We start from the raw sequence: 24670 nt of genomic DNA, 5'->3' as shown, positions 1-24670 counted from the left end.
GTCCCCAGCGAGTATAAGGTGATGAGGATTCTCATCAAATATCAGAGTGTGAAGTTTCATACTAACATGAGTAAGAGATATTACTATACTACTAAATGCTGCATTAATATAATGCCTATACACTGAAAAGTTGTTATTTGTATATTTCATTACTTGGAGAAAAAAAAACAAGGGGATTCCACCTTTTTTTGTTTTTGTTACCATTTAGCATTTCATGAAAAAATGACTCCAAATATTTTCTTTTATTGTCAAATTCTTAAAGATTTGTAATAAATTCATAATTTGTATATCCTGTTTTTTTACTCATGGTAGCCCCCCCCCCCCCCATCTCATGTTTGGGATGACAGTTCTAAGAGAAAAACAAATGTGTGGCACGTAGGGAAACGTTTTTGCTAAAAAAAAAATCGAGAAGTAATTGAGTGGGTAAAAAGTAGGGGGACAAAAAAAACGAAAAAGATTTCCACTTGGAGAACCCGGGCATCGATCCCGGTACCTCTCGCATGCTAAGCGAGCGCTCTACCATCTGAGCTAGCTCCCCTTGTTGAATCTCCCGGGCTTAGATAAGGTATATATAGACTACATTTTGCGTTCTAAACAGTCTTCTTCAAGGTTTTTCTTTTATATTAATTTTATTTTGACAAATTGGATGGCAATATTATCTTTAATAAACACTATTCTTCTTCATCTATATATAAGTAAAACTTTTCAATTGTTTTACTATAACAGTAATCAATGATAATTTAGGTACATTATTAGATTCGTTGAAATATATTCGTTTTATTCTGAATCGTACTAACCCACATGTAACAAGCGCACGTGGAATGCGGACGTCATGTATATAGGGACTCGGATCGATATCGCCAGTCGACAGCATTGAAGTTGACATCCTCAGCCTTAGGCATTACCGTAAGTTGCAAATAATACAGCATTTGTTTGACTAGAAAATATAACAAAGCTATTAATCATTCAGAATATATATTCTAGATCTTAGTATAGTTACTGCTTAATTAAAGACAATAAACGTTAGGCTGAGCTAATGCCGGTAAAATGGTGCTGGTGCGCTTTCGCATCGCACGACGAAGTCAACGCAGTGTTCCACGAGCTGCTCGCCTGCTTCGCTGGCGCAAGGCACGACCGGAATCTGTTGGGCGCTATGAGGGTGCAGAAGCGCATTAGCACCAAATGATGTGACATGGGAGTGATGGGCACGTTGACTTCCTTGCCTTAAAGTTTAACTTAAACTTTAACAGTGTTTTCTGAAGGTTCATCTAAATGTTTCCCATCATCTACCAGTACTCTGCTGCCTGCATTTTAATTTTGTTTTAACTTTTATCTAAACAATATTGTTTCAATGTTTGCTTGACATACTTACTATGATTTATTGATTAGACAGCTGGTAGCCGTCTGTTTCGAGGAGTTTTTAAACATTTTTTTGTAGTAATTTCTCCTCGGACACAGACAGCTCGCTATCGTGCAGCCACCATTAGGGGATTTACAATGCAAAATCCCCCCGTCGGGGCTCTTTAATTTTCGTCTTTTTTGTTTAATGATTCAAAATTTAGAAAATAGTCCCTCTTTGGCATAATTGCCCCAAAACGGGGAAAATCAATTTAAAAGGAATAAAAATAGTGACTTACCTTGGCTGTTGCGCAACTTCACTTCCTGTTTTATCTGAACTTAACATACATAAACCTATGGCCATTGAGTCCCTTGTACAGATCGCGCTAGAACTTCGGTCTCTGTATTTGGTGAGTGAAGCCAACGGAGTTCAGCTGAACAACCAACATAACAGAAACCGAAGCTTTTGGTCTAGAATATGATGGGCCCCGAGCCTGCGCACCTAACAATTTGAGTTAAGATTTAACATGAATTTCTTATTTCACAAAATCTATTACTATTAGTATAATGTTCCTTATATTATTAAGAGTAAGTGTACCAAATTTCTCATTAAAAAAATGAAAGGAAATATAGGACTTTCTTGAAAAAACCTTGGGCAGTCATTTTCTTCAGATTGACAAAAAAATATACCCATGTCTGTGCACTCATTCACTTTGCACACGATTCAGGGATTTTGATGAGAAAAGGTGCATTTTGTCTATGTAATGCATGTATACAGTTCGTGCTCGTTGCGAATCTTCTTTTACTAGAATCATGCAGACAAGGGGGACTGCGCAGAATTGGGGGAACTTGCCATACTACTTACTAGGCAGCTGGCACTAAAAAATCCTGCCAAAGCAGGTTTTCTCGGTAGGGAAGAGGTTATGTTACATGTATAACCTTGTACATGTACGTAGGATGAGTGGTCGCAGTCAGACTTCGTCTCTGCTGTAGGCCTAGTTTAGAAATTCAATTATGAACCCAAGTTCGCAATAAAATTTGTGTTACCATGTGGCTTTATGTATATGTATGTTTAGTTTAGTCAGCCATTTGCATGAATTATGATTGCTAACTTCTATCCGTCTCAAAAATGCATGTACTGCAAAGACTGCATGACAATGTTGAGATAAGATATGTCAGATCCGAAATAGACCTGTTCATGACGCATGATGTTGCTGAAATCCAGGTAATCAAATTTGTGTAAAATGTAAATACAAATTGTCCTAAAACATGCATTTGGGTTGGCTACAAGAATGCCTGATCTTGCCTGCTGGCATGTATTGTATATCAGACCACACAATGTAAAACCATGCCATGGCTGATTACCGTAATATTTTTTATTTTAACCATAACAGATTGACCTGAATGTCTTCGATGCACCGCTTCTGATGGATGGTTGATTGTGAGATACAGAAACATGGCCAAGAATAAGAAAAGACGAGGTCTGACATCCAAAGTGGAACAGCGCAGCAAGGCAACCGATGTCAAGCACAATCCCTTTGAAGTTAAAATCAACAAACAGAAGCACAACATCCTAGGAAGAAAGAACAAACATGGGAAAGGAATGCCTGCGGTGTCCAGGTCTAAAGGACTGCAAAAGGTACGGTTCTTTGCCAATTGAATCTTCCAAACTGAAGTTGTGAATTAATGTGTTCTCGCTTGCACCAGTGGTGGATCTGCCTGCTGGTCCCTCCAAAGTATTGAATGGGTCGTTTCTCTATCAGTATGTTCTCAAAAAAGGTCACCTGTGCATCGTCAAAGAAATATGTTGACTGAGCTATTGGGCACAGAATTAACCGGCTAGAGAAAAACAATGTACTGATGAACCATGTGTTTGGCATTTTAGGGCAAACCATGCCATCTTATTTTATCTTCCAATTTTGACCCCACCAGGGTGCTACATAAGCACTTGCCGATTGCCCAGGGCAAGTAAAATTTAGAATCGGGCAAGTGTTTTGAAGTGAAGACCAAATTTACTTGCCGGAATTTGGCAAGCGAAATTCTCACAGTAGAATGACCAAAATCAGGGTCAATATGAAATTATATGGACCCCAATTTTGGACATGGCAATAACAAGGTAGATCAGTTCTTGTCAAAAGAGAGAAAAAGGTCAATGGATTATAAAACTGCAATACTTTCTTTTGAAGAAGTAAAACTTTTTTTTCCCAAGGATTTTTTGGGGCAAGTGAAATAAATTTTGAGGCAATTATATTTGAACTATTCAAAAATCTACTTGCCCGACTGGGCAAGTGCTTCCAAAAAGTTATGTAGCACCCCAGACCCCACGCATCTTTGTTATTAGCAATCAATAGCAAGTTCTCAAACTCCCAAGAAAATTCTTTATTTTTTTTTTGTGCAGAGAAATGCCACCCTGCTGCAGGAGTACAAACAACGGCATAAAACAAACAAGTTCCTTGACAGAAGACTAGGAGAGAATGATCCAGGGATGTCGGTCGAGGAGAAGATGATGGAAAGGTTTACGCTGGAAAAACAGGTTTGTTTTCTTTGATTATTGATTTCATGACTGCACCTTTCTCTGGTCTTTGAGGGTGGAATATCAAGTGGATCAATTGTCTATAGCTCTGCGTGAAGATTGAAATCGAACAGAATTTTCCATTTTAGTTTTATTCAAAGAATACAAGATCATATGTAATTGATCCATCTTTCATGATAAATGAGAGCTTTTCCAAGAACTTTTGCTTCAACACAGTTGAAAACTGTGTGTATGAAATGCAAAATAAACTCTGTAATCTTCATCTATCCCTTCAGATGCATTACTAAAGTGACTGTTTGTTATGTTAATGTGCTCCTTTATATCATTGAAAGACCTATCCCCCACAAATCCATGTTAAGCTTTTTTACTATAATATTATTCATTTTGGGTATTGAGTTTTCAATTACATGTAGGATACAAATATTCCTTTCAGAATGAAAATTTATGAGTGTTCAAAATAATGTACGGTTGCAAAGCTTGTGTTGTATTAAATGGCTGAATGAAATTTTGTGAAATGCTTTCAATATTTCTCTTTCTCTTGATGTCTGTTTGTGTACAATAGAGAACACATGAGAAGTCTAGCTTGTACAGCCTGAACACTGACGAAGATCTGACACATTACGGCCAGTCTTTATCAAGTTTGGAGAAGTTTGAGGAGCCGGATCTTGAGAGTGACGAGGAAGACACAGGTTTGATAGATAGTAAGTGTTTATTCATTTGTACGCTTGGAAAAGTCATGAAAAGTTTATGTCAACTTGGTAATTGTAACAAAATTGAGACCTTCAAATCTCAAGTAAAGGGAAACCCCGGTGTAGTGGTCCACCTGCATGACCAATCAGTTATATCGGGAGGAGAGACCCGCGGGTCGTAGTGATTCAGTTTGCTTTTCGCCTCCCAGGCACAGGTGACACCAAACAAATAATAATAATAATATTGCCAAATCTTACACTCACCACATGGTCTACCTTCATTTAGTCTAATCCAGTCCATCAATATTTTGCCAAACAACCATTTGGTCCAACCATCACTTCGTCTAATCACCAGTTCGTCTATGACCATTTTTGTCTCATAACCAGTTGGTCTAATATATGTTTTATTTTCATTCATTGTGCCCAATTAACACTAAGTCTAATTAGACCAAATGGTGCATGGACTGACTCAGTGACTGGGTATTGGACCAACTGGTTATTAGGCGAAATGGTGAGTGGATGAAATGGAGATCATGTGGATATTGGACGAACTGATGGTAGACCAAATGATAGTAGACGAGTTGGCAATGGACCAAATGAAAATAAGCCAAATTAAAAACCCACCTTTTGTGAATAATGTGTGACATATTAGGGAGCTGGCGCCTTTGGATGTTGGCTGTTCATCATCATCAAGGATGGCATTACATAAATGTGTCTGTAATATATGAGCAACTGTACACATAATTTTGCATATGAGTAGTCAGCTGTTCATTAATGTAAAATGGGATTCGTTGTCATTTTGATGTCATCATCCGCTGAACTTGAATCAGATCTTTAGAGATTGGATTTTATGTTATGAACGAATGTTCATAACATAAAATGATTATTTTATGTTTATGTTTATCTGAATGAAGAGTTTGCAGGCGTTAGTGCTAGAGAATTCATTTTGTGAGTCCAGGAACCCAAATGAAATTATAAGTAAATATAATGCCCATATCTGACTGGTTCCAGGAACGAGTAATCAAGTAAACACAAACTTAATCAATAAACATATGATCGTAGGGAATATATACTTCTGGATTTGCATGTGCACAATATATATGTTGACTTTTTTTCTACATACACACAGGTATTTCAGTATGTCTGTGTGTATGTTGTGCAGGTTGCTTGTCTCTTTGAACATATTTTCCTCCTTGGTTAATTCTTTTTCATGTTTTGTATTTATTATATGTACAGTATGTATTTGTAAACTTGTTTACAGGGCCCCCAAGAAAAACAGTGCTTAGTCCACTTATGAGGTTACCCTGGGTAAACAAAACAAAATAAAGCAATAATATCCAAGCTGTTTTTAGAGCATGAATGTTTTAGCTGTATAATATTTGTTAGCATCCTATCTGTTCTCATATCTTTGTGTCCACATTTGGTATTCTCTCTGCCCATTTCAGAAAAGTTTGTAGCCGAAGAACATTTTGGTGGATTTCTGACAAAGAAGAAGACTGACGAGGTTCGTACAGCGAATTGATCTATACTATTTTAGTTTGCATGTCTTGACTCTGAGAATGTGCTAAGCGTGATTGACAACTGCATTTAACTATATATTTGAAGGAAATTTATCTTGTGAATATTGAGAGTACTGCAGAAACTACATGTATACTGAAATGGTTAAGTCATGATTTCTACGTTTGTGATTTTTGCTTTCATTTGAATATTTCTTTATTTTCTTTAGGAAGGAAAGCCTAAGACCCGACATGAAATATTTGAAGAAATCATTGCCAAATCTAAGAAAGACAAGGTAAATAGCATTCTTTTTTATCAAGTTATGCTCCCTTTCTTGCTCTTGTTTCACATCATATTTCTTATTATAGTTTTTTACAAAAGAGTGTTTCAAGAATTGTTCCAACAAAAAGTTGGATTTGGAAAAAAAAATAATTAAACAGCAAAATATAGGCAAGCTGAAAAATGGGGCAAGGTTGCCACCCCCCTCCCTCCCACAGGCCAGGTAGGTACAAGTTTTGACCAGTGATAATCATTTGAGACACTGGAATTTTGAAAATTCCATAATTCAACCATTATTACCTAACCTCAAAGATAAAAATTGAGATTTCAACATCGTATGATAATTGATATAACATTTATTTCTTCATGTTTTTTTTCTGTCTGGTTGTTGTTTTTTTTAATCTGAAAAATTAACCTTTCTCCTTCTGATGTCATCTAGTGTCATCAATACTCTGTTAAATCCTTCAGCTGTATTTGATATTCCACATAAATAGTTCCATATATTTGCAAATGCCATTTACTGTCAGTTGGCCACACCAATTTTGAAAATATAACTCATTCATAGGTTTCATAGTTCACAGAACAAAGAGTTAATGAAAACACTAAAGGGTATGTTAAATCAATTTATGATATTTTTTATATACTTTCAGTTCAACCGACAGAGTGAGAAGGAAGACGTCGTGAAGCTTACTGAGCAACTAGATCAAGAGTTCAATTTTGTGGCACAGTTCATAGCCAACGTCGAGGTAAGGTTATTCATCAATTCTTCGTCATCATCTGGTATACAGGAGTGAGGTAATCCTGTAGATCTCCCTGTTGTCGACAAAGTCATTAACATGTATTAATTTACAACTAGTACATGATGCGTGTGTGTGAATGTCATGGTACTTTCTTTAGGTAGTAATGATAAAATTCTGCTTTTGAATAGTATTAAAGACATAAAAGTTAGTATCATGGTAACTTTCTTTAGGTAGTAATGATAAAATTCTGCTTTTGAATAGTATTAAATACATAAAAGTTAGTATCATGGTAACTTTGCCATCCGCTGGTTTCTGTCATGGAATCCTCAATCCTGATTGGCTGTTGATCAGCGTTACCATGGTAGATACCATTGGATGGCAAAGTTATCATAATTATACCTTTTATACAACAGAGCCCAGAAGCACTTTGCAGATATCAGATCTGGTCATCAGATCCTGGCATATTCACACACAATGTATGCTCCTTCTCCACTCCCTGGGAAGCATTCCAACAAGAGTTCCAAGACTCAACTGCTAGGCATACTACATAAGCTTTTGCAACGTACCCGGTACCCATTCAACATCTGGATGGAGAGAGGCATATAGTGGATTGATGGATTTGCCAAAGGATGGCCTAGTACATGAAGATGATTTATATTATCTATTATCCCGTTCATGTTATACATCTAAATATCTATTTGTCAATTTGCGACTTTTAGTCTTTAAAGCAGCAGCAAACTCTTGCCATGTCATTCTGTTGAAATCTTTTATTGGAAAGAAGAGTCCCCCTTTAATGGAGCGTTTTGGCCCAGTGGATTAGTCTTAGGACTTTGAAACAGAAGGTCGTGGGTTCGAATCCCAGGCATGGAGTAATTTCCTTCAGCAAGAAACTGATCCACAATGTGCTGCACTCAACCCAGGTGAGGTGAATGGGAACCGGTAGGAAGTAATTCCTTAAAACTGTGTGTGCTATGAATGCCTAGCTTAGCCAGGTAATATAGGAGCGCCTTGAACACCTAACAAGGTGGATATGTGCGCAATGTAAATACCCTATATTATTTAATTAAAGATTGATTTACCGAAGAATTGCAAGTATTTTAAGAATATGATATAAAATGTTTGTTTGCTGTTGTTTTTGTTTTTGCAGTGCAAGAAGGAAAGAGAGAACAAACCGGATGACTATGACATGTCTGTTAAAGAACTCATCTTTGATATGAGAGCCAAGGTATTCTTTATAATTGTTTTCAACTTATTTTCATTGTCTGAGCATTTCTTCAAGCTTTTGTACGGGTGTACAGTGAGGGGTGGGGATTATTTGGCCCTCCCCCCCCCCGTATTGCCCTTAATCATGTGATAGCGACGAAAAAATTGACACCCATGTTACCCACAATATAAGCTACAAAATGAATGCTGATTAATATATGCATGATGTGCCGATGTAGCTGTCAATCATTAAATAAAACTTGAAATGACTGAATTTTGTACATATTACCCAAAGTGCATAGAGACATGATATCATATGCAAAGTTATTGGTGGTTTGTACTAATTATGAATATTCATGAATCATCCCATGGCAGGCTTCAGACAGGATGAAAACCCCAGAGGAGCTCGCCAAGGAAGAGAAGGAGAAGTTGGAGAAGATGGAAGCAGATCGACAGCGAAGAATGAAAGGGATCACAGAGACTGAGGAAGAGGAGAACAAAAGAAGGATGCAATACATGTCGGCTGATGATCTTAATGACGGGTGAAGAATTTTTACTTACTTTCATCCTTAACTTGAATCTGTTTCTGTTTTTGGTAACTCCCGTAGGAACTCGGCAGGACAGCATTTTGCTGGTAAACGCCAAGCTGATATATAACCAATTACCTAGGAAACATTTTTACGTCTGGGTTGATCAGTTATAGTGGCTGACCTTATAGACGATAGATATTACTCTCTGGTCTTTTTTTATCAAAATGGCGACTATGGCAGAGTGAGGATTCGAACTCGCAACCTTGCAATTATGAGTCCAGTGCTCTAACCACTGGACCACACGACCCGTGTTTTTTAAGGCAAGGCCATCTTTTAGAAATGCACATTTCTGTAATACAGCACAAATATCAAGAATTTAAAAAGTTACTATTATTATCCAAGGCCAAATAGAGATGCCAATCACTGGTGTATTTGGTAGTCTTGGATTAATTCAAACCCTGTTGCTCAAACTAATATTGAATTTTATGGGGAGTTAAGTTTAATTTGCCAACTCTGTGTAAAGCAGTGACAGTACTAATAAGTATTAGTAATAAAGATATATCTTTATAAAACAACAAGCCATTAATGATGTAAATATTCATAACTGAATGACTCAAACTGTAAAAAAAAATCCATGCAGCAAAAATATTGCATGGATCGTTGATGATGCTAGATGGGGTTAATGATGTATTAAGCACTACTGTATAAAAGAATTAATAGTTTTAAGCAAAAACCTTGTGTACTTACTTTTCCTTCTTCAAATCCTTGTTTTCTAGATTTGAGTTAACCCGAGATAATCGAAGCACTCTGAGTTATAGTGATGGCGTTCCTTCATTTGGATTTGATCAAGGTAGGTGCCATAATTCAATGTCGGGATTGTTTTGTAAATTTTTTCATATCTCTTGCTGAATTACACATTCTAATTTCTTTAGCATAATTTTCCAGCTGCGTGAAAAATGCAAAATCATATTCATTTTGCTGAGAAGTGCATGGTTGTTTAGATCCTGTCACAATTTGCTATTATCATGGTGTTAGTATGTTCGCTACTGTGGATAACTAGAAGTATTTGTCAATATAACATATATATTCTAATTGTACTTCATTAAAATCTTTGCAATGTTTTTCATTCCATATTTTGTCACATCATGACATTGTCTTTGCATCAAAATAAAAGAAAAGTCATGAGAAGAGCAGATTGTGATGATTACAAATTTTTTTTTGAGGGGGGATGTTGGTATTATACAGGAAAAGATTATGCAGTTAATGTATGAAAAATAAAACATTTAAAAGGCTGACAGTGTTGCCAGTATTGTCAGCCTTGCATTTAAGAGGTTTCAATAAAAACTTTTGTCAGTGACACAGCCCTTTTAGCATAAGGCAAGAAACTTCAACATTTGGATAAGTGCACATGTCTTTGTATTCTGCAGATGAATCTGATGCAGAGGAGCAAGAGGAGGAGGATGACGAAGAAGGAGACAAAGAAGATGATGATGATGGAGATGAAGATGAAGAAGATGAGGAGAGCGGTAATGATGAGGGGGATGATGACGATGCTTCTGATTTGGAATCTGAGCCTTCTGAATCGGATGATGAGGATGACGAAGACAATGATGATAAGGAGCATGATAGGACTTTGAAGATGAAAAGCTCCTTGAAGAAAGACAATAAGCAGAGTGTTTCAAAGAAAGTCTCCATACAAGAACCAGAGGAAAATAAAAAGGTATGTATAAATAATTTCAGAGTTGCCAAGTCTGGCTGATAATCAGGGAGGCTTCTTTAAAAATGAATAAGTCCATGTGAAGTTTTAGTAAATTTACTGATTATTTATTTTCACAGTCAAATTGAGAGTCAATAAAATGAATGTGGTCATGGCAACCTAAAAAAAATGAAAAGAAAGTCAGAGACCTAATAATATTAATTAAAGTTTGAACATTTTAGTAAACATACCATTTTCACATCACATTTTCCCAATTCGATGAAATATTGGGAAAATGTGATGTGAAAATGTTATGTTTACTAAAATGTTCAAATTTGATTAATACTAGTAGGTCTCTGACTTTCTTTAATTTTTTTTAGGTTGCCATCTTTATAGCTTTGTGATTTACAATTTATAATATACTAAGAGAAAGAGATAAAACATTTTATATTCTCTTCGATTGAAATCTAATTTTCACAAGCTATCAGTGGATGGGACAAGATTAGAATGTTATACAGAATGTCTGATATAATTAATATTATAAAACACTTGCAAAGTTTGAAACCTGAAGTGTGTGTGTGAAAAATGATTGCCTCAATTGTTGTAGAAGTGAAATGTATTTTTCTGGTACCAACAAAAACAATCTCCACATCTGAAAGAGAAAGTTTATTTAAAGATTACAGTTGGACAAATCTGTTAACCTCATTACTATTTTGTGATTTTTATTATACAGAAGAGAGAAGAAATTATAAGGTTAGCCAAGGAAGAGCTTCCGTACACATTCCAAGGTAAGTATTTTCTTCCTATATTCTTTCAAAGTTTTCCTTTGAAAAAATTGCTTTATATCCAAGTATGGAGAACCTGAAAATAAAACCCTTTATTTAGAATACTGGAAGTTTGTGTTTGGAAACTGAACTATGTATGAAATGGAATCCATATTGTTCATTTTAGAAATCTGATATAGAAATGCTCCCAAGTTTCATTTTGCCCAAATGATTATTGACCCGGCAGGCACTGTGCAACGCCAGATCGACGTTGCTCTATTCCTTAAATCCTTGAACGCCAAACAAGGGTAGCAGCAACTCCTTTTTTAATGTCTTTTTGGTCTGACACGGCCAGGTGGGTGTTTCATAAAGCTGTTCGTAAGTTAAGAGCGACTTTAAGAACGACTGGTGATCCTTTCTTGTGGTAAATGGTATATACATTGGCGATGGTTAAGCGCGTAAGAAAGGTTCACCAGTCGTTCTTAAAGTCGCTCTTATCTTACGAACAGCTTTATGAAACGGCCCCCGGGGTTTGAACACCCGACCTCCTGATAGTGAGCCAACATATCGGATGTGTGTGTTTGATCTTCATTTCTCAAAGTATCCTTGAAAAAATGAGAAGTATCCAAATGCCCATATTCTGAAGTCCACTTTACAAGTTAGACCATGGTCTAACTCTTCTAAAATTATTGGAAGCAAACATTATCAAAAAATGTGTGTGTTTTATGTTTACTAATTGTGAAGGTAAATGCATGCTGCTATTGAGTTATTATGATAATAATCTATTGGATGATCCAATTGTCATAAGAGCTGATGCATTGGATCCCTACTGTTAGAGATTTGTGTTATCGTTGCCTATGCCAAGTTGAGTCAAAGTTTTATGCCAGAGTTTCTATTAAATCCATGTTCAGAATACAGGCCAGTGTGTTTGAATATCCCTTAATCAATATCATTTGCACCATCAAGCGATAAGTCTGATTGGTTACTTTTTTTCACTTCAGCTCCAACTTGCCTTGAAGAGCTAGAGGATGTCTTGTCTGGCCACACCCCTAGCAACCAGCTGACCATCTTAGAGAGGATGATCAAATGCCACCATCCGAGTCTCTCCGAGGGTAACAAGGCTAAACTAGAGACCCTCACCTCGTTGATATATCAACTCATGGGGAAGTATGTGAAACAAGGCAAGGATCTAGAGGCTGACTTTATCAATGGTCTAACCAGGTAAGCTTGATGGTATTATCGCTGCTAAGGTGACAAGGGGCCAGTTGCACAAAAGTGTGCAATCAAACACAACTTGTTTTTCATCCAATCACATGCAAGCATTTTGTATGTGTGTTTGATTTTTTTTTAAGTTGAGTTAATTGCACTTCTTTCTGTGACATGCCCAAGAAAATAGATAAGAAAAAGGGGGTTCAAGGGAAAGCTTGGCTGCCATAACACTACATACAAGTGGGGGGGGGGGGGTGGCCCTTATCTTTAGATAGGGAACTAGGAGTGGTATAAGTTGTTATTGCCTCTTGGTAAAACAGCAGATTTTCCATACCACTTTATTAGTAAACCATACTACTTGACTGAAATAATATGGAGTTGAGCTTACATGAAGTATTGTGGGAGAAAAGGTAATAAAAAATATATGAATTTTTAATTCACTATGTTATGATTCTCCTGTTTTGTTTTGATAAATATATTAAAAATAAACCTTACTAATTGATGCTTATATAAATTTAGTCATATCAACTGCCACTGATTGATACAAGTTTTTTGTATCAATCATTTTTTTTGGGGGCGGAAATCCCCGGGGGGACGTGCCCCCCCTACCCACAAAAGTAGGGGGGGCATAATATCAAATGTCCCCCCTACTATGTTTGGTCTTTAATAATGGAGCAAAATTCATTACTTCACATTTTTTTTTGCTCGTCAAATTTTTGTGATTAAAATTATCTAGATTTTAGGTGACAATTTTTTTTTTTTGCTTGTCAGGCCCTGGTCCCCCTACCTTTGGGGACAAATTTCCGCCCATGTGTATTTATTGGGAGAGGTATGTCATATAGTGTAAGAAACCTTTTTTTAAATCTTTTTTTATTTCTTAGGCATCTGTATGACCTGACACAGACCTGTGCGCTATCCTCGGGTAACAGCCTACAAGCGCTCATCAGTGAGAAGTATGAAATATTCAACAAGGAAACCGAAGACAAAGGAAGGTCAATGTTTCCTTCGTTAGATGTGGTGAGTTGATGTCATCCTTCCTTCTCTTGTATTCACTGATTATTACCCCTCTCTTCCCCCTTTCTTCTCCTCACCCCCTTCTATCACCCCCTGTGCCATTCTTGCCTCTCCCCTTACCCCTCTTTCTCTTTAATCTTGCCCTTCCCCCTCCATCTTTCCACTCTTCTTCCCTCCCCTTCCCTTCCACCTCTCTTCTTCCACCCCCCCCCCCATTCCAGAGATGCCAACCCTCCCGATTTCATCGGGAGGCTCCCGAAAATTCATCCCAACTCCCGCCCTTACGATTACCATCCTTATCCTCCCGAAATTACGATTTTTTTTGCATTGATCAAATTGGATTGGAAGTACATGTATCGTCTGCTAGCTTTAGCATGTATTAACTCAATTACGTTCGCTGCTACTAAATTTTGTGTGAAAGGTAGACAAATAAGGAGCAGCGAAAAGCTGGTGCATGTGATATGCCCAACGGGAATCCACTGTGCACCAGGCCGGTAGGCCCGGCTAGCTTCGCGAGGCGTGTGCGCTCGCGGCCACAGGATTTGTCGAGTCGTGCGGTGGAATACCGGTGTGTGATTTCGGCGTATTAAGGTTGATATTGACACAAAATGGCGGAAAATCAACAAAAGAAGACCAAGAAATGGTCTCAGAAGTATAAGACTGAATACAGTCTCCAGTACCTGTGTGTTCGGAAGTCGGAAAGAGGAATTTACCATGCATTTTGCGCAATTTGCAGCGTGGACATTTCAGTTGAGCAGGGAGGTCGTGATGATAATTCGGAAGCACTTAACGTTAGGGAACAAACGGCATAGGCCTACGGACATTGCAAAGACAAGATCTTCGAGCTCCACTAGTACCCTGTTAATCTTTATTTCACCAAGCAAGGGACCAGCGCTGAGGTTTTCTTTACTGGATTTATAGTGGAACATAACCTGCCTATAACCGATAGTGATAATTCCTCATTATTAGTCATGTTAGTTGAACAGGTAATTCTTTTTTTACTTTGTCCCCTCATTTTTTTTACATGTAAAAATGCATATTTGATATTTATTATGTTGAAAAAGTGGGAACAATGTTTATTTCAAAACATGTGAAATGCCCCCAAATAAGGGTCAGATTGCACCAGAGAGCATCTAGAAACCCAGAGCTTCCAGCTGGACCCCGGCCGCAAGGATCGAGCACTCCGCGCTCGAGATGTGCGCTACGCGCACATAATTTGGTGGCGGTTGCAAATCCTCTCTAATTCTGATTTCCAAAAGTTGGCATCTCTGCCATTCCACCATCCACCTCATTCCTTTCTCTTCCATGCTTCTCTCCCCTTCCACTTCATTCCATCCTCCGTCTTCCTAGCTCTCTCCCCTCCATCTTTCCCCTCCCCCTCTTCCTCCCCTCTTCACTTCTCTCCCCTTTCCCTTCCTTTGTTAAACATTGCTTCCGTCCCTATGCCTCTACAGTCTGAAATTGATCCCTATATTTTTTTTCATAAACCTGTTTTGACAACTGGAATATGGCAGGCCCATTAACTGCATATTGTATTTATTTTGCAATAAGGTTCGGGACATTGGAAATATAGTCTTTTATATAGTCTTTTTGATACAGTGAGAAAAAAAAAGCTTTTAGCTCACATTTTGAACTCCTTATTCCTGTTGAGTGTAAAGTAGTGTTTAATGAGTTTCATGGAAGATCCTTCCATTAGCTTTGAAAGAATTTCATTGTTAAAAAATGAATTCTTCCTAATAATACCAACAAGCGATTGAAATAATGCTAGGTTTGACTTATAACCCTCTGATGACCGTTGTCGCACTATTGCAATAGACCCCGAATATGCTAATACCCCATTGATATGTAACTGCTCGTTTGTGGTTGAAAAACTACATGGTAAACCAAGGTGTCATTGGCTGGCATGTACTTAGTCATGATAGGGTTAAGGGTCAAGGTCTAAACCGTGAGAGTTCTTTTCATTCTTGTTGCAGCTTCTCTATTTCAAGCTGGTGTCGGTCCTCTTCCCAACGTCTGACTTTCGTCACAGTGTCGTCACACCCACAATGCTCTTCATGGGTGCCATTTTGAGTCAGTGCCAGGTGAGGTCATGTCAAGATGTGACCTTTGGCCTCTTCCTTTGCAACCTCTTCCTCAAGGTCAGTCAAAGTACAGTGTAAATATGTTTAAAAATTTTGTCATAAATGTGAGAAACTTAAAAAAGGAAGTTGTCTGAGTAAATAGAAGGAATCATACCATGTGTATGAAATGATGTCAAAAAATTCTTAAGTAAATATTTCCTGTGAGCATCTGAGGTGTTTGTAATGTAAATTGTCAAGTTGTCGACTTTCCATTTGATTTAATCCCTCATAATCTTATACTAGTTTATCTAAGACCAAGTGGGTGTTTCATAAAGCTGTTTGTAAGATACAAATGACTTTACGCACGACTGGTGATCCTTTCTTGTGCTGTGTGATACATCCCTGTGTAGTTGACTTACCACCTAAGTACATGGGGGGTGTTTCACAAAGATTTAAGTATGACTTAGAGTCGCACTTAAATGCCTAGTTACGCGCAGTATAAAAGGCATGACAGCATTGGTCAGATCATGCCAAGAGGACGCGCACTACTGCGTATTGATCAATAAGATTGCGCGTTGCATATCATGTACGCGTCGACATTTAAGTGCGAACTAAGTCATACTTAAATCTTTGTGAAACACCCCCCTGTTCCAGTCGTGCAGTTGTGCATAATTTACGAACAGCTTTATGAAACACCCATCAGATCATCAAATAACCATTTAGCCTAATTGCCCACTACCCAATTAACCATGTTGTATAATTTCCAGTTAAGCTATACAATGTGCTAGATTTATTGTTTTTTTACCACATTTTCATTTTACTATAAAATAGCCCTTGTAGTCTATAATGAGAACAGACCAAGTGAATATTAAATAAACAATAGATTTGTGATATTTTGATATTTAGGTTTGGATGAATTTAAGTTTCTTATGTAGCATAAATAAGTATGAAAGATAAATGCCAGTTGTGGTAACGATTTCAAGATGAGTTCATACAGAATCCAATGAAATGACCACCAAAGTGTCTGTATAAATAAAAATATGTGTAATTGCTGAGAAATTAGCAAATAAGCACAGGATTTGGGTCAAGCGTCGGGCCAACATTCAAAGCAATAATAATACACTGTGCGCTTATCTGTGTTGGTGATCTTCAGTGTGAACATTTTTCTGCGTAGATTTCAAGATTTCACAAAGTTAAGTTTATGTAACTGTATCAGATGTAGATCCTCGATGGTATACTGACAATTGAGCTGGTTTTGCACACTATCTCATGAAATCAGTGTTTATTGCAACTACTTTCATTTATCTTTAACAAAATATATTTATTGATATTTTTTTGTACAATTTTGCTCTTAAATTTTTCAAGATTTTTTATTTTTGTTGTCTTTTTTTTCTCAGTATGTGTCACTGTCAAAACGTCTTGTTCCTGAAGTCATCAACTTCTTACGCGGGATTCTATTCATGGCATCGGACCACGAGAGTAAGACGGGAGGTCTTGTGGTGGCGCCCTTCAAACACTCTGGGAGATTTGCCAAACTCCTTCGACAGGAGGGAACAAGGTCAGTGGAGTCAAGCCATTTCTTTATCCATCAATGTAATTTTGCAGAAAATATGAATTCATAGATAAAATAGATTTCCAATGTTATGAACCAACCATATGTTTGTATTTCATCAAATTTTTAATTTGGGCTGTATCAATAAAAAGGAAGCAAAATTCATAATTGTAGTAATAAAGTAAAGTGCGTATCAAAAATTGAAAAATATCTTTCTATTGTATCATAAACTTGATTTCTTTGTCTTTTATTGGTACTTATTTATTTTCCACTACTATAATAGCAAGACATGAACAAACTTGATTGGGATTATGTTCCAACAAGAGTAAAACATCATGTATCTTGTTTATTAGAAAATTATCAAATCAATGATAATTAAAGGAGAATGAAACCTTTGGAACAAGATAGCTTGTGTGAAAACAGAAAAATCAAAGAAACAGATCAATGAAAGTTTGAGAAAAATAGGACAAATAATGAGCATTTGAATATTGTGATCACTAATGCTATGGAGATCCTCACATCATCAAAGATGTGTGATGTCACTTGTGAACAACTCTCCCAATTACTTTAGTACATATTTCAGTTAAATTGACATCTATCAGCAGATCATGTGTTCTTTCAATAGGAGGGCATGTAATACAGATTTTTAAAGAATACATCATGGATAAAGAGTTCGTACCACCATAAGAAAAAGCAAAAAGAGACATTTTAGGGGTATTTTATAGTCCATCATAGGGAAAGTTGTTCACATGTGACATCAAACATCCTTTTCGCATTGCTAATGGGAGGATCCCCATAGCATTAGTGATTGTAATATTCAAATATTTGTCAGATTTTTCTCAAACTTTCTTTGTTCTTATTCTTTGATTTTTCTGTTTTGACACAAGCCTACTTGTTCCAAAGGTTTCATTCCCCTTTAAACTTAAGAAATCACCTATCATGAATCTTGATAATGATTCTTACAGACAAGATTGCTCTGAGCCAGTGTTCAGTGCCTTTTTGTTTCATTAAAGTTATTTCCAGAGCATCTATGAATCAACCAACCATGTAGGTGCCATGGTTGAGCGGTCTAAGGTGCCGACTAGACATCTGAAAGTCTGGGGTTTGATCCCTGGCAACGGTACCTATGCCCGTGAGCAAGGCATTTAATTGACAGTGCTTTTATTATCCTGCATTCAAATAAATGGAAATGCTATATGCATTCTTCTAAACTAGGTGTGGACTTTTTTTTTAAAACCAACCATGACTTTTCCGTCTATGTGTTTAACACTAAACAGTAAATCTGAACTGAAACCAGTGAAGATCCTGGACCTGATGATAGACACCGAGGACCTGGACCAAGCAGAGTTCTCTACCTGGGTCATTGGTCTAACCTGTCATCTCCTCCACCAGTTCTCTAAACTCTATGTAGATCTGCCCAGCTATCCGGAGATCTTCTCCCCCATCTACACCCTCCTACAAGATAAAGAGCTGCTTCTGAATAAATACAACCATGAAATTCAGGTGAGGCGGTGATTCTTCATCTCTGTTATGCAGGGTTGGGTGCAATTACAAGGTAATTGATCAATAACGTAATTAATTGCATTTTTTTTTTGAGTAATCGTAATTGTATGTGAAATTTTGAAAGGGAAAGTAATCGAAATCAAAAAAATGTAATTGACTTTAGTTACTTTTAATTACATTTAATTACTTTACAATAAGCTTACTTAATTTATGATTTAATTTCATGACCTTTTTCATGTCAACTGCTCTAGCACCAAAGAGTGTAATAGGCAGAATCCATGTTCTTTAACATAAACCTTCAACTTGTTAGCTTCTCTGTTATTTAGAATTGTGTTGAAATAGGTGGTACTAACCTTAGTACATATATAATACAAATTGGTTTCATTTATGACTTTTATAGAAAGTAATTGAAATTGTGATTGACAAAATAAATTGGTTATTGTAATTGGAAAAAAAATGTAATTCAATTGAAAAGTAATTGTAATTGAACATTTCTTCAATTTCTTAATTATGATTTTAATTGAAGAAAGTTATTGAGCCCAACCCTGCTATTATGATCAACTGGGGCCCGTTGCAGAAAGAGTTGAAATCAATTGCAACTCTAAAAATCATGCGCAAGTCCCAAATGCGCGTTGTTGATTGGTCGAAAATCAATTTGCGCATGATTTTTAGAGCTGCGATTGATTGCAACTCTTTCTGCAACGGGCCCCAGATGTCAATATTTGTTCTCCTTCATTAAATCTGGGTACCGTCTTACAAAGAGTTACGATTGATCCGATCAACCTCAACTTTATGAAAATCCATCTGTGTCATAATTTTTTTTCTCCCCAAGAAATTTTTACAATGTCCTTTTTAAACAATGCGATTTTCACTGAATTTCCAAGAAAACAATTAATGACCCTTTTTTAAAATTCTGATTCCAGTGCCCTGAAACCAATGTGGCTATACTTTGTGTTTCTCCATCTCAATTTTTAATGAAGAGTGTACAATAAGCACCGAAATATAATTCAATAAGTGAATCAAAATGTATGTAGAATGGTAATATTGATGTAAAAACTTATGTATGAAATTTGTAGTTCGAGCAAAAGAGAAGGCATATCTGTGACACCAACAAGCTCTTTCTGTAGTTGAAATATTATTTTACTTCCATTTTGCTCAGAAATTTTTGTCTTTCTTCGGTACATATTCATACCAAATTTATTTCTTTCATTTAATGGTGACCAATATCCATATTTTTTGTCTCATCAGTCACTGGGAGATGAAGTCCTTTCTCACATAGAGGGCAGCAGACAGCGGACGAGGAAAGTTCTTGAAGTCGAGAAGAAGAAGCCAGCTCCTCTCAAAATGTTCGAACCAAAGATTGAAGAAAAGTAAGCTAAGTCCAGAAATTTTATCATTTTCTTGACCATCCCCCTAAAAAAGGGGAAAACCCACTGTTTTAGATATATTTCTATCTCAGACACCATTTGATTTTTTTATGTATGACAAATTGCAATGTTGATGAAATTGACCATTGGAAGATGTGCCACAGTCGGCATCGGCATCAATGCATCAATCCCAATTTATTTGTAATCATGTTCTAACCCTCGGCAAATATCCTGATTTTGGGGACTTGTATACATGTATGTGTTATCTTTGGATGCAATTTGACAAGGGCCAGATTACATACTCTATTTCTTGCGTTCAGCTGCGTATCACTCAAACACGGACAATCACAGTCAGCGGCAACACAACACAATAAAACAAGCTAATACAAGGTCAATGTGCTCACTAACACACAAGCCTTGCGTTCTTGCTCGTTAGTGATGTTTAAAATCATCTGCAAGTGAACTTACCCTAATGCAACAAAAATCCATACGAGCAAGGAGTGGCGGGGACTGGCAACAGTAAAGGGCTAACGCAGCTGTCAGTGCTCAATATAACTCACTTTCATCTCCCTTCATTTCGTGCAATGCTTAACGATCTCCACCGAACTCAAAGAATATATGTGTGTACGCAGCTTAAAGCAAGATGTGAGCTAGGCTTTACTATGTTATCTGTCAAATATTGACAACATCGTATGCAGCAGTTTCTAATAGCCTTTTCTTGTTCCTTGAAATGCAATGTTGATCTTTTATTAGATTGTATTTTTGTTGTTTTAGTGTATGCCATTTTGATTTATGTATTCATTCTTTGTAAATATTGTACATGTTGATTTTTATCATAGTTCCCTCAAGGACAGCAGTCTGTTAACTGATGAGGCCACCCTGATTGAATAAAACTGAAAATAAATAAAATTTTATCATTCATTGATCTTTCTCTTGAAGATTCAATTTGATTGTCTTTGTTTACCAGGGAGATTGTGTGAATTTCCAGTAAAAAAAATTATGTAATGGATAGGTTTTTGTACACTTGAGACTTGAGATTGATTGGATCAATCGTATCTTTTTGTAAGACAGGGCCCTGGTCTGTTGGTAAGATATGTTTCCATCTCATCAAGGATACTTGACAACCATCATGAGTACCTTTTTAATCTTAGGACAGAAAAAAATATATGACTCTTTAAAGAACAAAATCTTTAAAATATCTAGAAATAACAATTATGGACTGAACTTCTTCACTCCGATCTCACCTTAAACCTAGCTCTGGACATCAAGATGGTAAGGGCTGGTCATTGACACTTTCTTTGGAAGTTTGATCATCATTAACAATAATAGGGCCCACTGAAGACTGATTATGGGCGCTCTCAATGGACTCGAAAGGAAATGTTCCTTTTGTTTGAGCGGATATTGGGCCAGTTGCTGGTCCATAGCATTCACATTCACTCCAACTTCAGGCATGGGTCGAGGTATTACCTCACTCATTGATTTGGTTTTTTCGTCATTCCAGTGAGTGGACATAGCCGTGAAGCTAATCATCGTATCAGTAGTCTCGGCCATTGCCTTTACCTGACTTTGGAGCTTGGAGAGACTAGAGGCTAGAAAGCTACAATGACAATTCTTTGTTTGCGAATGGACATCATGAGTTGGGATTATACATTCTTGCTGCTCCATATTATTCATGGTCGTTTCAAGATGGCCATCGCCAATCTCACATATTTCAAAATGATGGCAAATCTCTTTATTCAACGATGGAAATAATGAACACAAAGTATCTGCAACAGTATAAATCTTGTCTTTTGTAGTATATATATATATTTATGAGTTACAGCAGAATGTAAACTTGATTTTGTAACATATTTTGGAAGTCTATAATGGAAGTTTTCTCTTCCCGGCTCTCCAGTATATTCATTTGTTTTAATTGAAGACATAATTCAGCACAAGTTTCTTTCGTTGGAAAGGATGAATCCAGGAATTCTGAAGTTCAAATAGAGTGGGAACTCTGAACAATCTCTAGCTGACAACGATAATTGACTGTCGGCAAACGACAAATCGACGAAACGACTTTCGGCAAACGACAAACTCTAGCTGGACAACGATATTTGACTATCAGCAAACGACGAATCAACTTTGAATAAGCTCTCGATAACAGTAATTGGTTAAATCAGTAAACGAATTAACTAATGCAAGAGATGAATCTGTATTCATGAACATTCTTATTCAGAGGGAAAGAGCACACATACCTAGAAAATATTTTCAAGTTGCATTTTAGATGTTGACATTGCTGGCCATCCATAGTTGTTGATTGGATCAATCGCAACTCTTTGTAAGACGGGGCCCATATTGTATTTTCTTTCTAGATATTAATAAAATTATGTATGAAAATTGTTGTATCTTTTTCACAGTTATGATCCGACGCGGAAGTATCGTAGCACAGGAAACAAGGAGCGTGACGAACAACAGAGATTAATCCATCGTCACCGTAGAGAGATGAAGGGTGCTGTCAGAGAGATCCGTAAAGATACTCAGTTTATCGCCCGGCAGAAACTCAAAGAACAAAAAGAGAGGTAATGCTATTCACATGTCACTTTGAATACCGGTAACCTAAATTAAACAAGTTAATGAAGGTGCGACTGTTATTGTCTGCAATGTATCTTTTCTTTCTCATTAGACTGTATCATTAAGACAGGCTGGGGGCTTTTTCTCGACTATTTTAGAAAGATGAAATTGTTCAGATGTTCATGCACATTCTTATTCAAAGGGAAAGAGCACACATTGATTCTCTTGCCTAAGTCCAAGATGAATTAGGATTGTCTTAATATGTATGCCTTTTTATTAGGCACCAAACTTTTAGTTTCTGACAAATATTTTGGTGTGAAAGTTGTACAGGGGAGTGAAAATGTATTGTGTAGGCCTTTGTCTGTCGTGATTCAAAGTTGCACAGTGGCACTATACAGAGATGCAATACATTCAAATCAATCTCACATTTCTTTTAACAGGATTTGAGATAATCTTATTTCAAATTTGAATCTATTGCAATTCTTTGTAAGACAGGAGCATATAGTGTTTCTTTAGTTCTTGCTTGCGTGAGGAATCCATATGGGGGGAGGGGCCTTCTACATACGGGTGATTAGTGAGGCATGGTGAGAGTTCGTTGAATCAGATACCCCAAATTTTCTTTGAAACTCTTGCTACAAGTATTTGAATACATGACAATTGGCTGATGGAATCCAGTTATGGCATGGCTATACATGTTAAACCACTTTATAAAAGACCACTGGGTGACCCATGACTATATATATATCCAATTAACCCTTCCATGAACATGCCATAAATCATTCTTTCATTCTGTCAATCTTTGACATATTACGCTACAGTACAGTTGGTGTAGACCTTGTGACAAATCAGCCTGATAGTATAATACTAGTAGTAACTAAATTCCTGTTATAGTCCATTCATTCATGCCATCGATCCTTCTCTCACTGCCACAGGGATGACGAGAGGAAGGAGAAGGTAAAGCGTCTCCATCAGATGTTGGCCACGCAGGAAGGAGACTTCAGGGATATCAAACGCAAGAAACACAAACTGTGAAGCCTTATCTCTCACCCCATGGCTTCCACTATATCCGATGCCTACAGGCAGGCTGAAGTCACTGCAGACTTCAAAGTGCATCGAGAGTCTCCAAACAAGACTATGGATAGCTTCTGATATATCTGTCGCTTCGAGGCAGATTACTGTAGACTGCAAAGTGCATCAGGGTCTTTCAACAAGACTACAGATAGCTTCCACTATACACCTTGCCTACAGGCAGAGATCACTGTAGACTACAGAGTGTACCAGGGTCTCTGAACAAGACTACGGATAGCTTACATTATATTTGCTGTAGACTGCAAAGTGCACCATGGCTGTGAACAAGACTATGGATATGGAGAGTTTCCGCAAAATCTGTTAAGAGGCAGAGATTATCACAGACTGCATCAGGGTCTCTGAACAAGACTATGGATAGTTTCTGCTGTATCCGATGCCTACAGGCAGGCAGGAAAAAAAATCAATGCAGACTGCAAAGTGTATCAGTGGTCTTCGAACAAGACTGTGGATAATTTCTACTAATTTGTTGCATGCAGGCAAAGGTTACTGTAGGCTGCAAAGTGCATCAGGGTCGCTGAACAAGACTATAGATAGTATTCGCTATATCTGTCACTAATATCTCGGTCACATTTGCTCTCCGGCGACCGTACGGCAAGTCGAAAAACTGCCATTGTAGAATATTTTTTGTACCAGCTACATGTAGTGGGTTTTTCGACTTGCTGTATGGTCGCCGTAGGGCATATGTGACTGAGGTATAACTGGCAGAGATCATTGCAGAGTGTGAATTGCGATGTCTCGGAGATCAAGACTGCGGAAAGACATTCTGATTCAAAAAGAGCAGCAGTAGACTTTCAAAGGTCTTTGCTACTTATTGCATTTTATATGAATATGTTAATTTATGCAGGTTCCAGAAAATATGCTTAGAAGTACCTGAAATGTCTCATAAGTTGCATATCTGAAATTCAATCAAATCAATGGTTTGATCTAATTACTGAAAATTGTCCCTCGGTCTCTTTGAGAGGAAATTAAGTCTCAATAAATTGAGAGAAAAATTCCAGTCATATCCCTCTATAATTATTTCATATATGAATGACTTTGTGCTCGCTGATAGTAGAGT

The 24670-nt window shown here is 37.1% G+C and overlaps 1 protein-coding gene and 1 non-coding gene across 2 annotated transcripts; one reads left to right on the top strand and one right to left on the bottom strand.

Annotated features, from left to right (window-relative positions):
• Positions 1-465: 465 nt before the first annotated feature.
• Positions 466-538, bottom strand: TRNAA-AGC. Its single transcript has one exon. It is a non-coding gene; the product is annotated as a tRNA-Ala (tRNA).
• Positions 539-841: 303 nt separating this feature from the next.
• On the top strand, positions 842-24202 carry LOC121424730 (nucleolar protein 14-like). The gene is made up of 20 exons (XM_041620483.1): positions 842-906; positions 2733-2977; positions 3737-3871; positions 4434-4572; positions 6006-6064; positions 6287-6352; positions 6987-7082; positions 8224-8301; positions 8655-8821; positions 9586-9659; positions 10237-10529; positions 11239-11293; positions 12271-12490; positions 13360-13495; positions 15466-15630; positions 16950-17110; positions 18382-18607; positions 19856-19977; positions 22371-22532; positions 23457-24202. The coding sequence occupies exons 2-20, from the start codon at positions 2795-2797 to the stop codon at positions 23554-23556; spliced, it is 2637 nt and encodes an 878-aa protein (XP_041476417.1). The 5' UTR covers positions 842-906; positions 2733-2794; the 3' UTR covers positions 23557-24202.
• The last annotated feature ends 468 nt before the right edge of the window (positions 24203-24670 follow it).

The sequence above is a fragment of the Lytechinus variegatus genome, chromosome 12, assembly GCF_018143015.1.
Source record: "Lytechinus variegatus isolate NC3 chromosome 12, Lvar_3.0, whole genome shotgun sequence".
NCBI lineage: Eukaryota > Metazoa > Echinodermata > Echinoidea > Temnopleuroida > Toxopneustidae > Lytechinus > Lytechinus variegatus.
This window is presented reverse-complemented; position numbering and strand designations above follow the sequence as displayed.